General features: G+C 51.4%; 1 protein-coding gene across 1 annotated transcript in view; it reads left to right on the forward strand.

Moving 5' to 3' along the window:
• Positions 1-1104: 1104 nt before the first annotated feature.
• Positions 1105-12559, forward strand: part of TSPAN15 (tetraspanin 15) — a 56068-nt gene continuing 44613 nt past the window's right edge. Inside the window, exon 1 of the mRNA XM_023205045.2 lies at positions 1105-1553. Within this exon, the coding sequence (XP_023060813.1) occupies positions 1458-1553 (96 nt within the window). The 5' untranslated portion in view covers positions 1105-1457. The remainder of the gene's footprint in view (positions 1554-12559) is intronic.

Raw genomic sequence — 12559 nt, forward strand, 5'->3', positions numbered from 1 at the left:
GACTACAGGCACGTGCCACTCTGCCCGGAGTGCAGTGGCGCCATCTCGGCTCACTGCAAGCTCCGCCCCCAGGGTTCACGCCATTCTCCCGCCTCAGCCTCCCTAGTAGCTGGGACTACAGGCGCCCGCCACCTCGCTCGGCTAATTTTTTGTATTTTTAGTAGAGACGGGGTTTCACCATGTTAGCCAGGATGGTCTCGATCTCCTGACCTCGTGATCTGCCCGTCTCGGCCTCCCAAAGTGCTGGGATTACAGGCTTGAGCCACTGCACCCGGCCTTTTGTATTTCTTAGTAGTGACGGGGTTTCACCATTTAGCCAGGCTAGTCTCGAACTCCTGACTTCAAGTGATCCGCACGCCTTGGCCTCCCAAAGTGTTGGTATTACAGGCCTGAGCCACCGTGCCCGGCCTTGTTTTTGTTTTGGAGAGAGGGTCTCACTCTGTCTCCCAGGCTGGAGTGCAGTGGCACAATCACGGCTCACTGCAGCCTTGACTTCCCCGACTCAAGCCATCCTCCTGCCTCAGTCTCCCAAGTATCTGGGACAAAAGGCGCGCCACCTTGCCTGGCTTTTTAAAAATTTTTTAGTTATAGAGTCGGGGTTTTGCCATGTTGCCCAGGTTGGTCTTGAACTCCTGGGGCTCAAGCCATTCGCCCGCCTCAGCCTCCCCAAATGCTGGGATTACAGGCGTGAGCCACCGCGCCAGGCCTTCAACCTAATTTGAAGATGGGGTTTCCCGGGAGGAATCCTTCCCAAGGCTGGGTTATCACCTGGCAAAAGAAGGGGACTTCCGAGGTCGTTTGGTGAAGGCCTTCAGCAGATCTGTTTCAGGAGCAAACCCCAGACTCCAGCTCCATGGGGGCCTATTGGCCCCACCCTGGTCTACCACACATTCCAAGATGCCGTACTCCGCCTCCCTGAGGCCGAGCAACTCCACTTCCTTATTCCATTCACGTTTGGCACACTCATTTCCACTTTCAACACCTGGGCGATTAATTCCTGCCCTTTTCCCATAGTTTTCCCTCTTGAAAACAGAGGAAAGTTTGCATTTCTACGTACCCCGATTGGGCACGCTCGCTCTCTCCCTAGAGCACCTCTGGGTCACACTCTCCCACGCCCCCCTGCATTAGCACAGGCGTTGCCAGAGTTGCACTCGAGCTATTTGCAAGACCGTCTCCCCGTCCCATCCCTTCTTGGTCCCCTCTAGGGCCCAGGGCAGCAGCCCCGCCCCTGGCCCGCCCCCTCCCAGAGGCTGGGCCGCCGCGGCCTCCCATTGGCCGCCAGGGCTGGCAGGCTTCCCGGCTGGGGCTGTGATTGCCGCGCGCCAGTGTCAGTCCCGGAGAGAACGCCGGTGGCGGGGCTCGTAGCCCGGCAGCCGCAGGTGGGGCCTTGAGCGCTGGCTGAGAGACCGAGCCGTAGAGCCCCGGAGCCCCCGTAACCCGCACGGGGAGCGCCCAGAATGCCGCGCGGGGATTCGGAGCAGGTGCGCTACTGCGCGCGCTTCTCTTACCTCTGGCTCAAGTTTTCACTTATCATCTACTCCACCGTGTTCTGGGTGAGTGACCCCGGTAGGGCCCCGGGATGGGGGGTGGGGACCACACTCCAACCGCCGCCTCACTAGCCCTGGGTTGGGTCCAGACTTAACCGCTCCAGGGAGTGCGCAGGGAGCGCGTGGACTCCTTGTCTTTCTACCCGGGAGCCGGAAAATTCTGGCGGACAGAGCTCAGCCTGAATTTTCAGCCGCCCTTTCGGGAGTGTTATAGCTGGTTGCCGATCGATCGAGTGCCACCTGGCTCACCTGTGTGCACCCGGTGGGCGGTATGCCCGCTGTGCGTCCGCTGGCCGACTGGCTAGGCCGAGGTGACCGCGCTGGCCGCACCCACCACGCCTACCCGGTAGGACTTGACTTTGCCTCTGCATCGGCCTGTGGAGCTTAAGTAGTTAGGCTTTGCAGTCGGGGTTGGGAGACCTGGATTCTGGGGCTGGTCCCTGCTAGTTACTTGCAGATGCCCCTGAGCAAGACGCTTCCCCGCTGCGTCTTGGTTTCCTCTTTGGTGGATGCGCGTGCCTCCTGCGTGGCGAGGAGGATTCCATCAGACGACGTCTCCTGCACTCCTGGGTGCTCAGTTTCCGCTGTCTCTGGGCTTCACCTCCTCCTCTGCCTTGTTAGGGGACAGGATGGTAGGGGTTAGACATGAACCAAGCTTTGAATTCCGTCGCTCCCAGTGGTCTTTTATTTTAGATTTTAATTTTTATTTAAAACATTGCTAATCTCTGTATTGTTCCAATTTTAGTTTGTGCGTTTCTGAAATGAGCACTTGCTGAGTGATCTTGGGGAGGTTACTTAATCCTTCTCGGCCATGGTTTCCTCATCTGTAAATGGACACAATAATTATTTTCAACTTGTAGGATGCTCGCGGAGATTAAATGAAATAGGCCGGGTACGGTGCCTAGCGAAGAGCTCAAGAAGTGTGAGACATGATTACTGTCATGCGCAGGGAATCTGGACACCTGTGGTGTAAGCTGCCCCAAAATACTGGGTTTCTGTAAGGGCGTCTCAGATTAGGCTGGGCCTTGGTCTAGAGATGAGGATATCTTCCTATAGGCCAGCTCTGCCCCGTCACTCCAGGATCACTCCCTGCCTCCAGTATGCCCCGAGAGCAGACTTGCCCAGGGACCCCAGGGTGGTTACTGACACCCCATTCCCACCAAACACACACACTCGCCCCTGTTGTCCTCCTTAGCCCCTTGCTGGGTCTCTTCTGCTAGCAGGAGCTGCTGGATTTGCCATCAGGACTGGCTTTGCCTGTGACCCCTTTGTGGGTGGGGCCTTGCCTAGTAATCAGAGATCCAGATTCAGCTCTGTTACTGACTTATGGATATCTTAGGCAAGTCACTTCCCTGTTTTGGGCCTCAGAACTGTTCGTTGACTTTTCCATCTAGAAAACTAGTCTGAGGCCAGTTTCCAATCCAATTCTCTGACTCTAGGTAATGTGGAAGAGAGATGAGCAGTATGTTTGGGGCTGGAGGGTGGAGCAAGGACCTGTTGGTGGAAGCTCCAGGAAGACAGAAGGTCATATGTGGGATGGGAGTGTGGGTGATTTGAGCTAGAAATCAGTGGTTGCATCAGAATCTGCAGATTCTTGTGCCCTGGCATAGGTATTTATTTAAATTTACTTAAGCTTAATTCTAGTAAATTACTTACCAGAATTAAGGTAATTCTAGTGTGCAGTGAGTATTGAAAACTGCTGCCCTAGATGGTCTCATAAGTCCTTTACGTCCCTAGGATTTCTGTGCCTGCCCCTTGTCTGGCCTGTGAGCCCTTCTCTCTGTAGATCAGAATTGAAAGAGGAGAGCCCAAGGTTGATGGGTAGGGAGGTAGGAAGATGGGAGTTGTATTTCGGGCTTCACCCCTTCCCCAGATGTATGATTACTAACCAGTCTTTCTACCTCCTCACGCTTCCATTTTCTCATCTGTAAAATGAATAAGTGAATCTCTGCCCTGCACCTCACTGAATTATTTTAGGATTAGCAATATGGGGAAAGAGTGACATATGAGCAAAACAAGTGCAGTACAAACATACATCATGCAGTTAAATAAAACCGAACTCTAATTGTTTTTTTTTTTTTTTGAGACAGAGTCTCGCTCTATCGCACAGGCTGGAGTGCAGTGGTGCAGTCTTGCCTCACTGCAAGCTCCACCTCCTCCCGGGTTGACGCCCTTCTCCTGCCTCAGCTTCCTGAGTAACTGGGACCACAGGCGCTCGCCACCACGTCCAGCTGATTTTTTTTTTGTATTTTTTTTTTTAGTTGAGATGGGCTTTCACCGTGTTAGCCAGGATGATCTCGATCTCCTGACCTCGTGATCCGCCCGCCTCAGCCTCCCAAAGTGCTGGGATTACAGGTGTGAGCCACCACGCCCGGCCCCAGAACTCTTAATATTTAAGGCTTTGCTCTGTCGCTGTCCTTTGCAGCTCCCAGAGAAGCCCACTCAATGACCCTTGCCTTGCTTCTCTTGGGCAGGGCGATTCTCAGAACTTCGACTCCCTCCTCTGCCGACTGAGGTTGCCTTACTAATCCTTAACTCCCATCCGGAGAAGTATTTCTAAAATCTCCACACCCATACTAAGAACTCAGCCACCTGCCAGCTCTGCCAGGGCAGCTCCAGGTGCCAGAGTTTGACTGCAGGGCAGGGCCCAGTGTGAGCTAAGTAATTTGTCCTGGACTAGGTTTACTGTTATTTGGAAACCATTTACAGGAAAGCCCATTACCTCTGGGTCCATCTCTGGGGTTGGGGGAAGGGTTACTTGCTTTATAAGTACAAAGTGCTAACAATTTGCATCTGTTGTTAGGTCTAGAGGGTTCATAAGTTTTATGACAGGCTTGTACCTTCTGTAAGACTTTTTGCTTACTTTAAAAATTACTGCTGGGGCTGGGCCCAGTGCTCACACTTGTAATCTCAGCATTTTGGGAGACTGAGGCGGGAGGATCACCTGAGGTCCGGAGTTTGAGACCAGCCTGGCCAACACGGTGAAACCCCATCTTTACTAAAAATACAAAAATTAGCCAGACGTGGTGGCATGTGCCTGTAATCCCAGTTACTCGGGAGGCTGAAGCATGAGAATTGCTTGAACCCAGCAGGTGGAGGTTGCAGTGAGCTGACATCGTGCCACGGCACTGCAGTTGGGAGACAGCGCAAGACTCGGTCTAAAAAAAAAAAAAAATTACTATTGGCCAAGCGTTGTGGCTGATGCCTGTAATCCTAGCACTTTGGAAGGCCAAGATGGGCAGATTGCTTGAGCCTGGGAGTTCGAGACTAGCCTGGGTAACATGGTAAAACTCTGTCTCTACCAAAAATAAAAAAATTAGCTGGGCGTGGTGGCATGCACCTGTAGTCACAGCTACTTGGGAGGCTGAGGTGGGAGGATCACCTGAGCTCAGGAGATGGAGGTTGAAATGACTTGAGATTATGCCACTGCACTCCAGCCTGCATGAGACTCTTGCAAAAAAATAAAAAATAAAAAATAAATTACTATTGATGGAAATGCATGCATGGGCTTGGTACAAAATTTAGAAGTAGAAAAGGGTAAGACTGGGCGAGGTGTAATCCCAGCACTTTGGGAGGCCGAGGCAGGTGAATCATGAGGTTGAGAGATCGAGACCATCCTGGCCAACATGGCAGAACCCCATCTTTACTAAAAATACAAAAATTAGCTGGTGTGATGGCGCGTGCCTGTAGTTTCAGTTACAGCTGGAGGCTGAGGCGGAGAATCGCTTGAACCCGGGAGGTGGAGGTTACAGTGAGCCTAGATAGTGCCACTCACTGCACTCCAGCCTGGCAACAGAGCGAGACTCCGTCTCAAAAAGAAAAAAAAAAAAAAAGAAAAGGGTAGTGGTTAGTGAAAAGCCTCCCCTCCTACTCCTCTCTCCTGGCCTGCCCAGTCCCGAGGGGGCCTTTGTTACCAGTTTCCTGTCACTCTTTTCTGAGCTATCCTAGTCTAAGGATGTCCTAGGCCAAACATATGTATATTTAAAATAAGGTAGCACACTATACACAAAACTATGTAGGTTTGTTTCCAATGTTAGTTCTTAGGTTGTTTCCAATGTTCGTTCTTTCTCCTTCCTTCCTTCCTTCCTTCCTTCCTTCCTTCCTTCCTTCCTTCCTTCCTTCCTCCCTCCCTCCCTCCCTCCCTCCCTCCCTTCCTTCCTCCCTTCCTTTCTTCTTTCTTTCTTTCTCTCTCTCTTTTTTTTTTTTACTGAGAACAGTGACACAGTAAGTATCTCTGAATGTGTCATTTTGCATGGGTCTATATGTCTGCAGAGTAATTTCTAGGTGTGGGGTTGTTGAGTTAAGGGGTATGTGAATATATGTTATACATGCAGACACACGCCTGTCATCAGTGTATATAGCTTGATAAGTTTTCACAAAGTGAACACACCTGTACAGTGAGCCCCCAGGTCAACCAGCAGAATGGACAGCGGAAGCCAGATACCCCTCAAGCCCTCTTCTAGGCACTATCTCTTACCTTTGGGGGTGATCACCACTGGATTATCTAGCAGTATAGAATAGCTTTGCCTATTTTTGTATGTGCATTTAACATTTTGATGTTATTAAATTGTCCTGTATAGAGGTGATATCAATTGTAATATTATTTACTTAATATGTTTGTTTAAATTTACATTTTTTTTTTTTTTTGAGACAGAGCCTCACTCTTTCACCTAGACTGGAGTACAGTGGTGTGATCTTGGCTCACTGCAGCCTCTGCCTTCCGGGCTCAAGCGATTCTGCTGCTTCAGCCTCCCGAGTAGTTGGGACTACAGGCACCTACTAACACGCTGGGCTAATTTTTGTATTTTTGATAGAGATGAGGTCCCACCATGTTGACCAGACTGTCTCAAACTCCTGACCTCAAATGATCCACCAGCCTGGGCCTCCCAAAGTGCTGGGATTATAGGCGTGAGCCACTGCGTCCAGCCTAAACTTACTTTTTAAACTTAAATTTCTTTTTCTTTTTTTCCCTTTTTTTAATTATATATTTTTTATTTTCCGGGCACATAGATTCAAGTTGCCCTGAATATACACGCCTTTAAATTTATATTTAAAAAAAGGTTTTATATTACTATTATGAATGAGAAACCAAGACACCCTCATCATAAATAGCAGGTAAAGTTTTAAAGTAAATATAGTACAGGGAAAACAAAACAATGATACTAAATCCTAGCTAGATGTCGTGGGTGCTGAAGGCTGTGACCCTGATGCCTACCCTCTCTGTTCAAAAGGTAGGTTGGCAAGTGCTTGATGGGCTTAAAGACAGACTAGCACCCAAACTGAGACCCACTCCTTGATGCAGTCGGAGGGGTTGAAAGGGCATTGAACAAGGAAAGCTCAGTCTGTAAGTCCCTATGAATATGCCCCTAAACTACTTATGGTTATGTGTCCCACACTCAGGGCCTTGTTGTTTTCAGCAGGGAACTTTGGGGCTGCAAAAGCGTGTGTTTGAGGCTCACTTGGCAGAGCTGGCATATACCCCAGGTCTCTGCATCCTCAGGCCAGTGCTCCTTCGCCCTTCCAGTAAGTCATGGAGATGTCTGCGGGAAAAATGAGCTCACACAGAGGCACTTAGAGCCTTCTCTTCCCACCATACAGGGTGAATCATTCTGACACATGCACCCTCAGCCTGTTGGGGACACACCTCTAATTTTAGCACTGCCCCCGGCGTATCTTAGAGATCCGCTTACAGGACTGCTTTTCCTTGCTGGACTGTGGGCTCCTGGAGGTCAGGATTGTAGCTCATCCATATCCGCCTCTGAATGCTGGCCCTGGGGCCTGCACACACAGTAGGTGCTCAGGGGAGGCTTGTTGCATGATGGTGATTGAGTCCCACTTGCACCTACAAGGCGAGGATCCAACGTGGGGCAGAGGCCTGGCTAGGGGGGTAACCCGCAGTGGTCAGGTCTGCTGAGGCCTTGACTTTGCAAAGTGGGCAGGGCTGATCATGGTGCTATGGGCTCCCCACAGAGCACCAAGCCTATTTCCTTGATAACAGGGTAGTACTTTCAAGTGGGTAAAGGTGTCATGGCTGGGGAGTGTTGACTAATCAGGAAGAAAAGGACTTGGGAGTTGGGGGCAAGTAGGGAGGAGCTAAGGGTGGATAGGTCGTGCAGGCAGTGAACGCCAGAGGCAATAGAAACTCTTTCTGGGCCTTCTCCAAGGATGAACCTGCTTATCAGAGCTTGGCCTGTGATTTCTTACATTTCTTATAGTTTAATGGTTAAGAGTGTGGATTCTGTACCATTTGCCTGGGTTCACATCCCAGCTCTGAGACTTAAAGGTTAAGTGGCCTAGGCATAACTTCCATGCACCTCTCTAAATGGATATTATGTACCTACCTGAGAGTTGCTGAGAAGATTAAGTGGGTTAATACATCTGAAGAGCTTAGAGCGGTGCCTGGCACATGATGAACACTCCATCAACGACCCACGGATTAGCCGTTCTTTTCCTGCCTTCCTCTCTGGCTTTGCTGCTTAAGAGCCATAGGCTAAGAATGAGAAGGGCTGTTAAAGACACCTCTAGTGCAGCCTTTTAAATTTACCGAGGAGAAATCAGAGGCCTGAAGAGAAGTGAGTTGCTTGAAAGCCCACGGCAAGTTAGTGACAGGCCAAGACCAGACCCAGGTTGCCTGACTCCAGTTTCTTCCTCGGGCCCTCATGACCTTTCCAGGCGCCGTGTATGTTCCTCCCTGTTGTCAGGGTGAGGATGGAAGATAACCTTTCTTTTTTTTTTTTTTTTTTGAGACGGAGTCTTGCTCTGTCGCCCGGGCTGGAGTGCAGTGGCCGGATCTCAGCTCACTGCAAGCTCCGCCTCCCGGGTTTACCCCATTCTCCTGCCTCAGCCTCCGGAGTAGCTGGGACTACAGGCGCCCGCCACCTCGCCCGGCTAGTTTTTTGCATTTTTAGTAGAGACGGGGTTTCACCATGTTAGCCAGGATGATCTCGATCTCCTGACCTCATGATCCGCCCGTCTCGGCCTCCCAAAGTGCTGGGATTACAGGCATGAGCCACCGCGCCCGGCGGAAGATAACCTTTCTGAAAGAGGCCACGTCCCTGGCCTCCCAGTGAAGCACTAGGTGAAGCCAGGCCGAAAAGAAAGCACTTCTCTGGAGACAGTTTCCAGGAGGAAACCATTTTTTTTTTGAGATGGAGTCTCGCTCTGTCGCCCAGGCTGGAGTGCAGCAGGACGAGATTCTTACTTTCGAGAAGAGCTTTATTGTTTTTGTGGAAATAATACATGTGCAGAGCTTAAAAAATTAAGCCATTCAGGAAAGTACAATGAAAACAACAAAAGTCCCCTCTGATTCTACCACTGGGATTCAACCACTGTTACGTGTCGGTAAACATCCATCTGGACATCTTGTACATATATGTAGACATTTTATTTCTTTAATCATTTTTCTTATTGTGTTTGATTTGTCGAGCAAAGTTCATTTTCTGGCTCTAGATAAGCAATCCAAATAGTGAAACTCAAATAGCGAAGCTGAAAGTGGAGCAGCCTTCATATTGGAGAAGTGGCCGGCCGTGCCTAATGGGCCATCAGAGATGATCTCACAGCATCAGACTGGGCTCAGGCCTCGGGCACAGAGCGGTCTTCCCCTCCCCCAGTCTGGCCACAGAGCCTTTAATATCCAGAGAATCAGGCCTGCAGCCCTGCCAGGGGTTTGGAGAACCTTCCAACACCTTCATTTTATAGAGCAAACTAAGGCCCTGAGAAATGTCCTTTGCTCTTAGCCTCGACTTTGTACATGGTTTCCTTCCCCACTTTAATAGGGGAATTGCTTTGTGTCATAGGACTGGACCTTGCTGCCTTTGGGTTGGTTCCTGGAGAAGCAGGAATAACCACCTGCCCTCCTGCCCGGAGCCCTTTCTTCCCAGGTGATTCACAATGCCACCCTGGGGTGGGGCTCACGGTCAACCTGATAAGGGACTGATAATGAAATTTCTGTACCAACTGGCTCCCCACAGGGGAAAGATGTTTTCTGGGTAAGTCTGGTCAGAAAACTTTGCAGGGGTAAAAAACAAAACAGACAGCCAAACAAACAAACAAACAAAACAAGCTTTCTCAGAGAGAACTTTTAGATGCGAGTGGGTTTGAGTCGACTTCTTGTTGGAAGGCAGGAGCATTCAGTCTTAACTAGCCGTGCTCTCTGGTTGGTTTGTTTGTTCATTAAGTCAACAAATAGTTATTTGATGCCTACTGCGTGCCAGGCGCTGTGATACTGTGATAGGTGTGGGAAACAACTATGAACAAGGCAGGCTTAGTCCAGGCCTTGGAAGACAGACAGAGCAGTAAATAAATATCACTTGGGATAGGTGCTAAGGAGAAAATTAGGAAGCAAGTGGGGAGGGATGGGCGTTTCTACTTTCGATGATGTGGTCAGGGAAAGCCTTTATGAGGAGCTGACATTTCAGCTGAAGCTCAAATAGAGAATAAAGACTTGTCCAGAGAATAAAGACTCTGGACAGCCATAAAGACTTGTCCAGAGCATCCCAGGCAGAGGGAGCCATGAGTGCAGAGTCCCTGAGGCAGGTCGCAAGCATAGCTGCAGCAGATGAGGAAGCCCAGGAAGGGCCGTGCTGTGGGTGGAGAGGGTGGCGGGGGCCTGGTTGTGTGAAGAGTTTGGGGTTCGAGTGACTGAGAAGCAGGGTTTCATTGTCAGGCCCTGTGGTCTTGCCATCCAGAGACCTAGATCAGGTGTTGGCTATTCTGTGTGACACTGGGTAAAGGACCAGCTCTCTGAGCCTCCGAGATGCCTCCTCTGTGAGTACCCCAGAGGGCGATGAGGAGGATCCTGTGAGATGAGAGGTACAAAAGCACAGGGTCTACTCTAGGGCCTGGCGCCCACGGAGGGAGGAAGACTGTAGGGCGCCCCGCCCATGGAGGGAGGGAGACTCTAGGGCGCCCCGCCCACGGAGGGAAGGAAACTCTAAGGCCCCCTGCCCACGGAGGGAGGGAGAGTCACCTGGGAGCCTTGCATTGCCCAGGGGTAGCTGGGGAGATGGGATGAGATGATGAGATGAGATGATGAGATGAGATGAGATGAGAATCTCTGGAATCTGTCTTGTCAGAGGAGGCTCCTTTGCCCTTAGGGGTACTCAGCCTGCCTAGAACAGATACCTATGGAAGCAGCTCCTCCAGTCAGATGGTGTGACCCCTTGGGCGTGCATGTGGTCTTTTCTAGAGGCTGGGCCCCTCCCACCCTTTAGTTTCTTGGCTACCATGGCACACTGTCAGAGGCACTGGGCCACCACAGGCACGCAGGGCCAGGCAGGCTGTCTGAGGAGTGTCCTGCGAGGCTCTGAGAGGTCCTAGCTCTCAGTCAGCACGAGCTGTTTAGCTCCAAGTTAGGCCCCTGAGCCGCTGGAGGTGAGGAAGAGACACCATAGACTTACGGTATCACCTTCCCCAGCTAGAGGGTCGGCCTGTGAAGGAGATGGCAGCCATCTCTGCCTCTGGTGGTGTGCCATGGTAACCCAGGAACTAAGGGGTGGGAAGGGCCTAGTCCCTGGAAAAGACCACATACATGCCCAAAGGGTCAGACCAACTAGCTGGAGAAGCTGGTTCCATCAAGAGCCAGTCTGAGCTGGGCTGCCTGACTGTGGTGGCCTGACTGCCACATTTTGCTTCATCTCTTTGGATTCTCAGAGTGACCCTTGAGCTGGGCAGGACAGGGGCTCTTGTCCTGTTTTACAGAGGAGTCCTTGGGAGGGCTCTGAGGGCCTCACTGGGCAGGGAGGCCTCACAGAGAGGAGTGGAGATGAGTTTTGGGAGAGGGAGGGCGGGCTACAGAATGTTTCTTGGGCCTGAGTGTTGAGGTCAGAAGTGCCCTCTGGGAAGACCAGGCCTGGAGGCCAGGCAGAGCTGAGGAGGATGAGCACTTCTTGGTTGGCGGGTGAGGAGAATGTCCATGTGACAAGTCGTGGAACACTCTCTGCGCCTTGGTTTTCTTGTCTGCTGGGAGGGGATAGCTGTTGTGCTGCCCGCAGGGGTGAGGCTTGGATGAGGCAGTGCCCACAGAGCTCTGAGTGGGCATCTGGCTGGGTAACCGTTCATGCAGATGCTGGGAGGAGACGCCATCTGCGGCGTATCTCGCCACACTCTGCATCATCTCTCTGCATTCTCAGAATGACCCCGTGTGCCCTGTCCCATTTTACAGAGGAGGAGACTGAGGCCTGAGCGTGGAAGTAACTTGTGTGAGAACCATCATTTGCATCTGTTCCTGAGACAAGAACTGTTTCACTGTGGGAAAGGTGCCTGTTGGGTTTTAATTTTTTCCAAAAGGGACTTTCTCAACAAGACATTTTGCATCTGGGCCTGCAGGGAAGCAAATGTTTCCCTGGAGGGTGGAAGGAAAACAGCCTTGGCCCAGACGGGCTTGTTTTTCCCTCCTCAGAGCCCTCCCACTTCCTGCCTGGGAGAGCAGGAACCCCTGACTCCTGGGGCTGCTGGAAGTCCCTCTTAGGATGTTGCCTGTGACCTTATGTGAATGACACAGCACCCCCCACCCCCCCAGGCTGTTTCCCATCTCCTACCAGAGGGTTGGCCATGCCAGCCTCTCCAGCTGTGCTGGGTGCAGTGTGGGGAGACTGTGGGGGTGCTTGGGGTCAGGGTGTTCATTTCTGGGCACTCACCATGTGCCAGGTGCTGGTGGTGGGCTGAGGCCAGCCTCTGGCCCACCCTGTGGCAGATTGGGACCATCTCCTGGGTGCGGTAGGGTGGGGTGTCGGCTGCCGAGACTGCACAGGATTCTGAGACTAGGTCACTTTCCAGAGTCAAAAGACAGTACCTTCTTGGCCAGTGGACCTCGACTTCATGGCTCAAGGCCTCCTACCCTGGGAGGATTTCACAAGGACACATGTCTACCCCCGCCCCGCCCCCCATCACCAGAGCTTCTGATTCAGTGGGTCTGGGCTAGGGCCAGGTACCTGTAATTAAAAAAAAAAAGTATAATTGTAATGACAGGGTCTTGCTCTGTCACCCAGAGCAAGTGGTGCAATCATGACTCA

This window comes from Piliocolobus tephrosceles, chromosome 9 (genome assembly GCF_002776525.5).
Source record: "Piliocolobus tephrosceles isolate RC106 chromosome 9, ASM277652v3, whole genome shotgun sequence".
NCBI classification, from domain to species: Eukaryota; Metazoa; Chordata; class Mammalia; order Primates; family Cercopithecidae; genus Piliocolobus; species Piliocolobus tephrosceles.